Source organism: Perissodus microlepis, chromosome 15, assembly GCF_051167445.1.
Source record: "Perissodus microlepis isolate ML-2025 ecotype Zambia chromosome 15, ASM5116744v1, whole genome shotgun sequence".
NCBI classification, from domain to species: domain Eukaryota; kingdom Metazoa; phylum Chordata; class Actinopteri; order Cichliformes; family Cichlidae; genus Perissodus; species Perissodus microlepis.
Window position 1 is genome coordinate 1244830 of NC_140475.1, and position 13036 is coordinate 1257865.

Genomic DNA, 13036 nt, shown 5'->3' on the forward strand with positions numbered 1-13036 from the left:
GAGGTGTTGGACTGTGGCTAGAGAGCCGCCACATGTGTGGTACACTTATGATAGAAGTTGCTTTAAATTTTAAGATCACAAATAGCTCTTTCAAACTATAAATGTGCAACAGTTGAACATGTACATCTTTCACAGTCTCCCTCCTTCCTCATTTCCACGTCATCCTCTTCCTCCTCACCTCAAGCCTCGCCTCTAAAACACAAAACTGTTAATTTATTCCCAATATTGTCGCAATTACTTATTGTCAGCAGTTCAGACTTGCAGCCCTCACATCTCCAGACAGCTGACAACAAGCCAGCTAATATGAGCTAATATTATGCCAGCCAGTACCAGGCTCAACTATCCCAAAAATCTCACTTTCATATTGTGTGAGAATGATTATGTAAGTGTCTGAGCTCAACAATGTAAAGCATCTTTAACGTGTGTTAGCGTCTGCTAACAGCAGCTAACAGTATCTAATAGTATCTAACAGCAGCTAACAGCAGCTAACAGTATCTAATAGTATCTAACAGCAGCTAACAGCAGCTAACAGTATCTAATAGTATCTAACAGCAGCTAACAGTATCTAATAGTATCTAACAGCAGCTAACAGTATCTAATAGTAGCTAACAGCAGCTAACAGCAGCTAACAGCTAACACAACCTCAGTATTGCTGTCATCGACTTATCGACTTGTATCGTGCTAGTTTCACAACGTTTTACAGCCTCCACAGGAGTAAATAGACAGGAACATATATTTAGAGTACAGATTTAGAGACTGGTAGCTGAAGGAAACTTTGCAGCGTGCTCTAAAAGTCTTCTGCCCTCTTCCTCCCCCTGCAGGCCATCTACAAGATGGTGGGCACGGTGATCATGATGAAGATGAACGAGGACGGCCTGACGCCCGAGCAGAGGGTGGACAAGATCTTCTCCAAGATGGATAAGAACAACGACGATCAGATCTCGCTGGAGGAGTTCAAAGAGGCGGCCAAGAGCGACCCGTCCATCGTATTACTGCTGCAGTGTGACCTCCAGAAATAGGCCGGAGGGCGAGCGGAGCGCTCCACCAGCCGCCACGGACTGCACAGAAAGAATTTCATGTTCCATTCAGTTTGCAGCTATTTCCACTGAAAAAAAAAATCTCTATATATGCTTGGACTACCTTTCAATGGATCTGCTTCTTGTGTTTGAAACACTCGTGTGCATGAGAATGTTATTTGCTATAAAAGATCTACACACAACATACAACTAGTGTGCAGGTGCCAACGGTACAGGTGCGCACTCGCAGTACAAACACACACACACACAACTCTCACTACATATAAACACCTCGCACAATTAATATATATATATATATATATATATATATATATATATATATAAATAAATATGAATATATATTTAAATTATTTAAAGATCAACTGCCAAAATGTGAAGTGTGCAAAGTATTTTCCATACAGGTTCATTCTACTGGAGCTTGCGCATCAGTGATGTGCTACGTTGAATTTGCCGCTACTCTATTTATTGTTCCGAGTTTACTGGCGCTAGCTGTGTGTGTTTCATTATACCGAGTAACGTCAACCGAACCAAATTCCTATGATAATGTATCTGCCTCCAATAAGACACTCTATCCATCGTCTCAAGTACCAATAGCTCTAAAAGAGATGGATTTTGTCCAACTTTTCCTTCCGAAAACATGCTCGTGCTGTCGGTAAATACTGTAAATGTAGTTAATTTGCATGCCTTTAGGTTCTGCCTTAAAAAAAAGCTCCTCATTTTGCATCCTATGATCGATGACAGGAAGCCTTATCGGAGCAGCGCAATGACACTTTGGTGGTGGGAGAACTGGGAGAGATAATTTTTACTGACTAGGAAGGAAAAAGTTGACCGCAGTCAGTCCGTCGAATGGGATGTAGGTTTTTTGTGATTTGTCGAGACGTTTTCTTTTGACTGCTTTAAGTGTGGGAGCATGTTTCCTTGTAGATTAGGTGTGGTATATGTTGCTAAGAACTAAACCCCTGCTCCACGCGCACTGAAACACAACAATCCGGTCATACGAATTAACAGATGTTGAACATGGAGGATTTTTGAAATGAAGTGGAAGCACTGGAGCTAAAAGACTTCAGCAGGAGTTAGATTGTTCTATGTTACCATCGCGTCCACTTCGTTCGCCCACGGGTTGCATATCATCACGATGGATTCAGAGGAGGTTTTTTTGTTGTTTGTTTCTTAGGCTGTTGGAGTGTCTTGTTTGTCTTTTTCAGTGGAAGTAAATGAGTGCTAAAGCAGCAAAAGGAGCAGTGAATGACGTTTCATTACTACCAGTGGACGGCCCTTTCCGTAAAGCCGTGTGTTTAGTAGATCGGACGATTTTTGCCCCCCTCCTCAACCCCTCAAAGTCTTTCTCTCTAACCAGTCAGTCAGACTTTTTGTACTTTTTTACTCCTTTTCTCTCACAAATTGTACACGTACTGATGCATACCAAGTGTAGAGAAGTTCAGTGAAGCGCAGTGCCCCGCCCAAGAATGCTTTGGAAATCACCTGTTTGCCCATTTTCCAGCCTGCGTAAAACTATTTTACGAGCTAGCGGAGGATAAAGGAGACGTGACGTGTCATAATATACACAGTACTGCAATAAAGATATATCATAGCAGTCCATCGTCATCTTACAGCAGTGTGACTTGTCCCCCTGTCGAGTTTCTAATCTGAACTTCTTTACATGAACATCTTTGGCCAGATAATGTTTCTAATTACAACTCTGTTATTATTCTTACTGCTATCAAGATACCAAATGTAAGCAATGGCAACCGTGTACGAGGATTCTTTTGTAGCATGTATTGTGTCCCTGACGACATGGCTGCACTACTCCCTGTGTTGTGGTTTAATCTAATAAAAGGAGTTCAATGGGCTGTTGTCTGCTCTGTTACTTAAAGGTCAATCATGGAGGCACACTCGTGGTCCCCAACCTTCGGTCTCATGTGGCCCCTCATAGTTACCGAGGTAGGAGTTGCTGATGTCGTTGTTTAAGCTTAGAGCTAGCGAGACAAAAAGGTGTCACTGATACGATTGGACACATATTAGCATTAGCTGTTCTTCTGGCTAATACATTTATTTCTCTATTACCTTAAAGTAATAATTATTACAAACCCAATTTCAAAAACACAATGCTGATTTTTTATTCTCAGTGGAACATAGAAAACATACCAAAGGTTTAAACTGAGACATTTTACTATTTCATTCAAAATATTAGCTCTTTAAGTGGAACTGAAAAATATAACATTTTGCAAATAATGTGGTGAACTTAGTCACATGACTGACGCAGGCAGCGCTTCTCTGAAGTGTCGGCAGAGGTTCATCTGCAAAAAACATTCAAATTCAAAATGAGCTAATGTTTCTCTTAAAGCTTTTCTCAGTGATTGTTATTAAACTTTTTAGTTTTCACCTGTCTAAGCTTTATTTTCATCACTTTTAATAGTTTAACTAATACTTCTACTATCTCCTCTTTGGTTACTTGTTCTTTTTCCATTATTCTACTTATTTCAGATGAATTACACGTCGTGCAGCCGTGATGACAGAGAACATTTTCACAGTCCTATAAAACATATCATACTTTCTTACTGTTTCTATGGGAAGGAAGACAGTAAGGAGCACCGACACTGACAAAACAAAACAACAAAACAATGTCGTTAGTAGGCAGCCTTTATATCGTGCTGCTATTCGATCCCTCAAGTCACACCATCATTAAGGGTTTACATATTAAGCCAAACTAAACACACATCTTATCTGATTAAATCTTTATTGATACGAAATCAATACTGTAGAAATAACAACTAATAAATAAGATATTTCAGCACTTTTCATACAACCAATAATTTAAAAAGAACACTGATGTGGTTATTCAGTCTCTGCAGTCACTTGGTGCAAACTGAGAGTTTTAAACAGCACTCAGGACTCTTGGCCCAAGAAACACGACCGTGTACTCAAAATGTTCATTTATCACAGTGTATGTGTGGGTTCTCCTACACACTGGGATACACATCTGTTGGCTTAACCAAACTGGCCACATTGATCAAGTTTTCTGTTCGTAGGCAGATGTTCAGCAGTAACAGCTGGAAGGTCGTCAACAAGAAAAAAACCCTACGAACAAATAATAAAACACGTCAAACGTCTTTGTGTGAGCGTATTCACTTACACAAATGGTGACAGAATTACCCAAAGTAAACTACACAAAAATAAAGAGTCTTGTGAAAACGTTCCATTGAACACAAATGTGTAAAATCAAGTACATTTACTCACAGCTACACTCAAGGTAGGTTGGTAGGTTTTAGCCGACATTAATTATTTCCAATTCAATCCCAATTATTTCAAGTTTCACTACATTTCAACTTCCATTCTATACTTTTACACAAGGGCGTAGATTTGGTTTTGGCATTGGTGGGGACGGATGATCCAACCACTGAACCTGCCCTGTTTCTTTTTTTGTCCTTTTTGTCTTTGCTTCTTGATAAAAAGGGAGAAATATACTTGCCTACGTATGCTATTCTGCATGCTTTTAAGTAAGTAAGTAAGTAAGTAAGTAAAATGTATTTATATAGCATATTTATATAGCAGATAAAAATCACAAAGTGCTTTACAATAAGATCAGACATACAAGTTAAAATGAATTAAAAGCCTGTTTGTATAAAAATGTCTTCAGCTGCTTTTTAAAGGAGTCAGTAGAGTCTAGACAGCGTAAAGAAGACGGCAGAGAGTCCCACAGCCTCGGTGCCTGAAAAGCTCGATCCCCACGTGTTTTAAACCTGGTACGTGGGACCACCAGTAGCCTCTGACCTGACGACCTAAGTGCTCAGGATGAAGCATGAGGTTTCAACAGGTCAGAGATATACTGGGGAGCTTCACCGTGCAGAGCTCTAAAAGTTACAACTAAAATTTTGACTGAAATGAAGGGTCTAAAAAACTGATATGTTGCCTAATTTCTGAGAGCATGTGATCAGGTGCAATAATCAAAGTTTCTGTTTCTGTTTTAAACCATTTAAAATTACAATTCATAGTTTTATATGTGAATTATATAATGTTAAATTACTATTAAACAAATGACTGACTAAGTATTTTAGACTTTAGTTTACTTCAGCCATATTCCATATAAATCAGGTGTCACACAAACATAAAATAGCTTCAAATGCAGTCATGACAATAAAAGAATATGACTTAAGGACTTAACAACATTACTTCAGTTATAACACACCAACATCTCTGATACATTAGCACTAAGGGAAAACTGAATGACCTGGTGGGTTTTGTCCATAAACCTACTCATCTAAGATGACCACAAAGTAAAAGATCTCTCAGCAACATTATGCAACATTTTAGGCACTATTGCCCCGATCAAGTCAGTGAGCTGGGATCTTTTATTCTAAACATGAATACAGTCACAAACCACCAGGTCATCATCCAATTCCACCTGTGAGCTTGTGTCACCATTACTCTCTGAGCTTTGTGTTGGTTCTTCTGTCACCTGACAAACAGGACATACATGACAATAAGAATAAAATGTGCAGCTGCTTCAGTGTTTCTGTCACTTTGTGCAGATCTTGACTCATCAGTAATGTTTGTAGGCTGAGTGCATTTTTAAAACAATTTGTGCAAACTGCACTACAAGGTGGATATTTGCAAAATCATGACTACCTCATGATATTTTGTCTCAAAAATGAACCCTATGAATATATCAGTGCCATTAGGATGAAATTATTGTGTCACCAACATTTAACGTTAGACATATAATTCTAACAGCCTCTGTAAACTAATATCCTGGCTCCTCGAGGCTGCTGTTTTCTCTGACAGCTTCAATCAAAATGAGAAATGCTGCTCTGAGACTGAGAGAACTAATAGTGCTGCCTGCTGTGCAGTTAGTTTCCAAAACACGTTATTCATGGTTACATACAGTTTTAGACTGATGTGGGCCAAAGCCTAGCACAGCCTGTAACGTTACTGTGACGGACACATTTTATGAGTGAACTTGAGTTTAAGTGACTGACAGGTTTCTTTGAAAAACACTTTCTTATATCCAGGTTCTTCCTCTTTGCTGCCGTCCTCCTCTCCTCGCAGCCCAGGCTTGCCGCTGCTAAAACTAAACAGAGCTCCCTGAAAGGCTCAGCCAATCACATTGGTCATATTTGTCACATGATGTAGGACTCCAGTAGAGGACGTAATTTAACTCTTTCTGCTCCGCTGGGTGAATCAGACGCTGACAGATCGGGTTTTTTCTTTCTATCGGGTTTGATTTTCTTTACTCGAAGAGATCAAATTATTGGTGGGGACAATTCAATAATCGCTGGATATTGGTGGGGACACGTCCCTGCCGTCCACGCTTTTACAAAGGAAAGATATAAAGTGTACAAAACCTGGATTAAAGATTCCACTTTACATCTGTGAGTCCTCCGAGACTGGGATCGTTCGCTTCTAAAGAACCACGGCAATAAAACAAGATGTTATCAATCCACTGAATGTCAGAAGTGATGTGTTTAGTCTTGTTAACTGTACTTAACAGTCCAGTTAAGCATAATTAAGGAAAAGCGATTAATCCTGTTCCTGTAAGTGTTGAGCTGGTAGTTATTATTAGATAATTACAGTACGTCCTACTGTCAATCAATAAAAAACAACAAGTACTGTTGGAATTGTTTTGGATTTGCACTCCTTGCTGTGATCTTCAGCCACACATCTACTGTCAGCTCTAACAGCTACTTGATGTAAAATTCAAATGTGGGTCCTTATTTCAGATTTACTGGTATACATAAAAATAATGCCCTAATTTACTAAAAGAGCCATAGAAAACCTTGTAATGACGCAGCTAATAAAATCATCTGAAATGTCCTTGTACAACCACTAGGTGTCACTATTAAGGAATGATTTAATGTTAATATTAAAATTGTGATCGTCTTTTCTTCCTCTGGAAATCCTGCGTTTTCCTGGTAATACTTTGGAATGCAAACACTGTTCAGAGGAAGTGACTGAGAAAGCCTGTGGTGTTTACCCATGACTCTGCACACCACTGACTGCACAGAGGTCACCATGCGGCTCTCATCTCCACACTCATCCCACTGAAACCCCAGGGACTGCATCACAAGCCATTTAAAACCTGAGGCAAACGAAGAATCGGCCGACCCCCTAACCCTTGTGCAAATGTGGAAAATGCAGTCTATTGATCTAAATGGGTTCACGCAGAGGACAGCATTTCCACTAAATTACATCTACAGTATGTTAAAAACACAAGGAGATGGCAGCTTTTAGAAAAAAAGATTTATTTTATAGAAATGAAAATCCCATGGTCAGCTTTAAATTAAAAGTATGGAGAGAAAAGCAATGTGCTCTAGCAGACTTTAACATGTTGCCCTGGGTGAAAACTAGGACGTGTCTCCTGCTAAAGAGGTTTTCTCGCTTGTCAATCACTTTGACAGGAACACAACAAAAATTTAAAGTTAAACTGACAAGCAGATTTTGCCCTGGTCTGGACTCAAATACTGACGGTGTAACCAGGTTCATACAGATTTGATCATGAAAATCAGAAAACCAAAATAAGGATGTATAATCAACAACTGTACTAGAACAAACCAGTCCAAACAGAGCAACATGTCACATCTAGAACTGAAAAGAAATGCTTTATGAAGACTACTTTGGAGGGTCTGTGTTGATGCCGTATTTCTCTTTTAGCAACTTCAGCTGTTCTTCTTTCTTTTTTGTGTCCATTTTCTGGAAAGCCTGCGAAAAGAGTTGATTAAAAAAAAAGAACATGAATATTCTGTTCATATTTCATAGAAACGTAAAACTAGATATTATTTAATATTAAAATACAGACTAAGCCCTGTTCTGTGAGAGCACTTTGTCCTCATTTGTGTGTCTGCACTGCAGGGATAGTTTGGGGAACTTTAAGTCTTTATACATGTTTAGAAGTAACTGAGGAAATACAACAAAATGCTGATTCATTAAAGCACAATTACACTTGATTTTCTGCCTTTGGCATCTAAACACTGAAAAAGTGAAGACTGAAAACAAAGGATTACAACAAAGTTTTAAAAAAAAGCCATACCGGCTGTATTTACAGCCTCAACAACACGTCTGTTTCTTCTCAATGTAGCATAAAAGCATTTAAGTGACGGAGGGGGGTGGTGCTACAGCTACCCTGTTCCTCTCGTGCTGGCCAAAGACTCGAGCTCTGCTATCATCAGGAAAGCAATGACACAGCTCTCATCACCATCATATTGGATGCTTTGCTGTGTCATTCACCAGCTGGCTGTTAGGTCATGTTAGCAGTTATACTATCAGCTCAAACGCAAACATTGAGAAGCCTTGAAGCTATCTATGTAGCTTGGAGGAACAGAGTTACTTTCAGGGACCTCCAAGAACCATCTGGTCCAAAAGACCTTTGTGCCTGCAGTGATGTAATGCTCATACGTACTCTGTTTGCATTGTAGTAGAGGACCACGAGGTAACGATTACAGACATTGAAGCCCGACAGGTGGTCACAGGCGTTCTTGGCATCAAAGATGTCTTCATATACGACATAAGCGGTTCCTCTTGTTTCAGGCGTGTTCCCTCTACGAAAAACACAGACACAGGAAATCATTACCAGACCTACACCTGATGGTGGGTGACAGTGGGGCATTTTCCTGTTTTCTTAGCCCTCTCTTATTTCCTGTGTTATTATTGTATACACATGACAACGGGGTGTTTTTTTAAATTAAATGTTAGACCTCCTCTGAGCTGAATAAAGTGGACTTTTTAAAAAATTATTACTTTACTGGCCAGGACATCCAGGAGCTCTCTCGCTGCAATGCAGGGATTACACGACCTTTGGGACATGCCAGTATAGTAACCTTATAGTTCTGGGACCGTGCATGTGCAGCTGGTGTCATTGCACTGAACAATCACATGGACTAGTCTGCATAAAGGCAAATAAAGAGTCCACACAGGTCTGTTGGATTTTATGTTCTTGAAGAACGCTGGCAGAGTCAGAGCTCTGGTCAGGACCATCTTTCTTCTCATCAGCAGTGGAACTTTTAGCAACCTCATCGTCACTAACCTTAGGCTGAGTGAATTTAAAAACACTGTGATTTTAGCCATTATTTACTTGTTTGAGGTTATGGTCAGGCTATCTTTGGATTTACACTGTTTGTGACTTTTTGTGGAGATTTTACTGGAACGAACTGTCATCAGATCCAGGAACATTCGCTTAAATTGGCCCACTGCCTGCATGCTGAAAACACAACTTTAAGAAAGCGTGCTACATTTGCTAAATATCTCACCTGTTTATCCCCTGATTGGGGATAGTGGCTTTGTTACCGACATCTGTGGATCAAATTCAAACCTCGAGCGATCTTCACCCAGTACAAACACCTAAAACTACATTTATTAAGACTAATTTAAAACATGGAGCCCTACTTTTAAAAAACTGTCATGTCAACTATCAAATAGGTGTTTAAAGCCTCTGTCAGTGCACCCCAGGACAGCTGTGGCTACAATGTAGCTGCCATCACCAGTGTGTGAATGGGTGGATGACTGAATGTGTAAATCGCTTTGGGGTTCATAGGGACTAAGTAAGCGCTCTACAAATACAGGCCATTTACCATTTAAAGCATTAGTTTTCAGCTAGTTATCCATCCGGATACTGTCCACAGTGAGGGGGAAAAAAAATCTCCATCCATTACATTTTGGCTTTGCTTTTTCTCACTTCAACTTTGAAGTGATGCACTCAATGAGATAATGTGAAAGAAGTATTTCTTTGTCTTTTTTGCAAGATTTTCTGTCTGTAGCTGCAATTAATGGTTGCACTTAAACATTTCTGACATAATTGCGACCCTCGTTCTGCATCACTTGTTACATGCAAATCACAGCCCCACATCTCCCTTGACCTGTGACCCCGGTTCTGGAGCAGCACACATTAAGACAGAATACACTTTTGAAATAAGACCAGGCGAGTTTCCTTCATGGAGCAGTTTTTAACCAAGTGGCTTTAAGAAAAGATCTTAACTGGAGATATAAAACAAAGTTTCTTCAGGACAGATTCTTCTTCCTCAGGTCATCAAAGGACATCGGGGATCCATTCTCATAGCAGTCCCCCACATAATGTCATTATGTCATTTGCTAGAAGATTGATTTTTATGTACCATCTACCCCACTTTGTACTGTTTATCTCTGAATCCAGTCTTATTATCTTGGCTAGAAGCTCCGGGCTAATACAAAGTTTAGAGGAAATGCTTCAGAAATTCAGTCGTGATGGTCATAGCTTGCGGTTTCTTGCAGTCAGTGCTCTAATTCAATAAAATTACCACCAAATTCAAATTTAGATAAATGGTAAATGGCCTGTATTTATATAGCGCTTTACTAGTCCCTAAGGACCCCAAAGCGCTTTACATGTCCAGTCATCCACCCATTCACACACACTGGTGATGGCAGCTACATTGTAGCCACAGCCACCCTGGGGCGCACTGACAGAGGCGAGGCTGCCGGACACTGGCGCCACCGGGCCCTCTGACCACCACCAGTAGGCAACGGGTGAAGTGTCTTGCCCAAGGACACAACGACCGAGACTGTCCAAGCTGGGGCTCGAACCGGCAACCTTCCGATTACAAGGCGAACGCCCAACTCTTGAGCCACGATCGCCCGATATAAGACTTTGAACAAATAATGTGCCATAATACAAAACTATTAGATGAGGAAGGACAATTTGTTTAGCAAAATAGCATAATTTGTTTGCACCTCTTCCTCTGAGGCTGCCATTTTTTGTTTTTGGTCTGTCTATTCTCATTGTGAACACACCAATGAATGCTAAGATTCCTGATCATGCATCAGTAAGGAACTTAGCTATGTTTCAGATCTGATACACATGTCGTAACTCATGGTGTAACCTGGTTGGAAATGCTTGGGAAAAGAAAGACTATTTTATTGCATACAACAGTGCGTGCCACAGCCTGTGGGGCATCTGCACTGCCAGCCCTTCTGTCTGCTCACCCAAGGTACCCTGGAGCTAGCTAACAATGCTTAGTCCTACAGTGGTGGACAGTATGTCCTTGGTTTTTTAACATGGAGAAAAGTGCCCTCCTTAGACTGCTTTTAATGTACTTGTTTTTTACAGAGTTATCAGTTCTGTGACTAGTTAGCTAATGTATAGTAAAGTAGCAGAAAGATGTAGTGCTTTTATGTCCACTTTAAATAATTGAGAGATTTGAAAAACATTTGAAGATATTGGTCAAAGACAGACAAAGACAGATAAACGTGGAGTCCAACTCCAAAATATGACTTCATGCACTTCAACTGCTATTTCTGAAAATCTACAGTGAAACACTTACGTTCTGATTTGTCGTATTGGTCCATATTTCCCAAAGATATCATACATTTCCTCTGCTGTGATCTTATAAGGAAGATTCCTGACATACAGGATTCTGTTCACCTCAGGAGGTAATCGGATCTGCAGCACAAAAAAACAATAAAACAGTTCGGATAAATAAACACTGTTGAGGTTACGACTACTGACGAGCATTCAGAGAGTATTCAACACAAAGCTACCGCGGAAACGTAGCTTGTAGACATTTAACTCAAACTTTGCCGGAGTTAAGTTAAATCAGTGGTAAACCGTTTTATTTTCAGACAAATTTAATGGCTTCCTCTTTTATTTTACCCACCAGCCCCTTCAACCCTCTCCTGCCCTTACGTATATAACTCAGATATTTAAACTAACGACCAAAGCCCGAACAGCATCAATCATCTCAAACAGAAGACGACGTTAACTGTGTGCTGAAGATAGACATCATAAAAAGCACCAACGAGAAATGTTACGATACAATGTTGTTGTTTTCATTTTGCTAACGTGCTAAGCGGCTAACCGTACGCTAACACAAGCTAAGGCTAGCTTTGAAGCTAACTGAGCTAATGTTTCTGAAGCTCTATTTATCACAAAATTCACAGTCCCACTTTCTCACACTTACATTAGCGCGTTTTGCTGCTTGCATAGCCATTGTGACGGGTTGTTTCGTTCAAATTAAACCTACGAACGATAAACACGCAGTCCCACCAGGCGCTTGGCTCTTCTCGTCAAAATGGCAACGGAAGCTGACTGGTGACGTACTTCCGATTTCCGATTAAACGCAAACACAAAGCTTTCCACCAAACCACTCTGTCTCATTTTCCTAACCTTTAAAAGTGGATAGGTGTTTCTCTCTCACGCTCCCCCAGTCTGTCTACTGGTTTTTGAGACTTATATACTAAAAAGTACTGATTTTAGTATAGTCACTGGGACTTCTTGTTTTAGGTTTTTAGGTGCTTCCCTGCTCCACAACACTTGATTCAAATCACTATCTTGTTACCAGGCAGTTGTTGCATTTAATACCAAGCTGAACACTGGAACACAAAGTTGTACTAACTTACAGGTAATGGGAACAATAATAACAGTAAGAGAGTGGACCCCAGACTTTGATGTGAGAAACAGTTAAGAGGTCATGGGTATCAGTTAAGAGTCATGCATATGGGGCGAGTAATATTGGGTTTGCAAATGATATATGTACGTGTGTGTGTGTGTGTGTGTGTGTCAGGAACTTGTAGAAAACTTTGTAAAGGGAGATGTCTCAGTTTCGTTAGGTTCTACACCAATAGTGAAGTCAAGAATAGTCAACAGATAGAACCACATGGGCCTATAATTGTGCTTACAGACTAACTCATTCATGCATGAGCACAGCCGCACACACTTATTTGGTTGTTGGATTAAATGTTCAAATGAAAATTACTTTCGTGTTTGCTAAAAAAAAAAAAAGAGCTTTGGGACAAAGCCAGAGTTTTGACACTGTGCTCACAGCTTTGAGCATCCTTGCATCCATGTGGCCATTACGCACTGGTTCTGATGACATCTCGCCCTTCTAAAGACAACACTCCTTGTAGCAACTATCACAGCCACAACAGGCGCAAGATATGATTTTTTTAGATATTAGATTTCGTGCCACAGACTTTCTTGGTCACATTTGCGTGACTTATTTAAATATTCTGCCCCTTGCAGGATGACTACTCAAATCACA

At 40.1% G+C, this 13036-nt stretch overlaps 2 protein-coding genes across 2 annotated transcripts in view; one reads left to right on the forward strand and one right to left on the reverse strand.

Annotated features, from left to right (window-relative positions):
* The window catches only part of vsnl1a (visinin-like 1a), a 36931-nt gene extending 34044 nt beyond the window's left edge, over window positions 1–2887 (forward strand). The window contains exon 4 of the mRNA XM_084954138.1: window positions 822–2887. Within this exon, the coding sequence (XP_084810264.1) occupies window positions 822–1019 (198 nt within the window). The 3' untranslated portion in view covers window positions 1020–2887. The remainder of the gene's footprint in view (window positions 1–821) is intronic.
* Window positions 2888–7259: 4372 nt separating this feature from the next.
* Window positions 7260–12098, reverse strand: sf3b6 (splicing factor 3b, subunit 6). The gene is made up of 4 exons (XM_084954139.1): window positions 11957–12098; window positions 11321–11439; window positions 8431–8569; window positions 7260–7733 (listed from the first exon to the last, which is right to left on the reverse strand). The coding sequence occupies exons 1-4, from the start codon at window positions 11984–11986 to the stop codon at window positions 7644–7646; spliced, it is 378 nt and encodes a 125-aa protein (XP_084810265.1). The 5' UTR covers window positions 11987–12098; the 3' UTR covers window positions 7260–7643.
* Window positions 12099–13036: the final 938 nt, after the last annotated feature.

Coding starts and splice junctions, on each gene's coding strand:
- sf3b6 (XM_084954139.1), bottom strand. CDS start 11,986: ATGGCTATGCAAGCAGCAAAACGCGCTAAT. Junction 11,440..11,956: donor AAGCAGCAAAACGCGCTAAT/GTAAGTGTGAGA, acceptor TTTGTGCTGCAG/ATCCGATTACCTCCTGAGGT. Junction 7,734..8,430: donor TCTACTACAATGCAAACAGA/GTACGTATGAGC, acceptor CTCTTTTCGCAG/GCTTTCCAGAAAATGGACAC.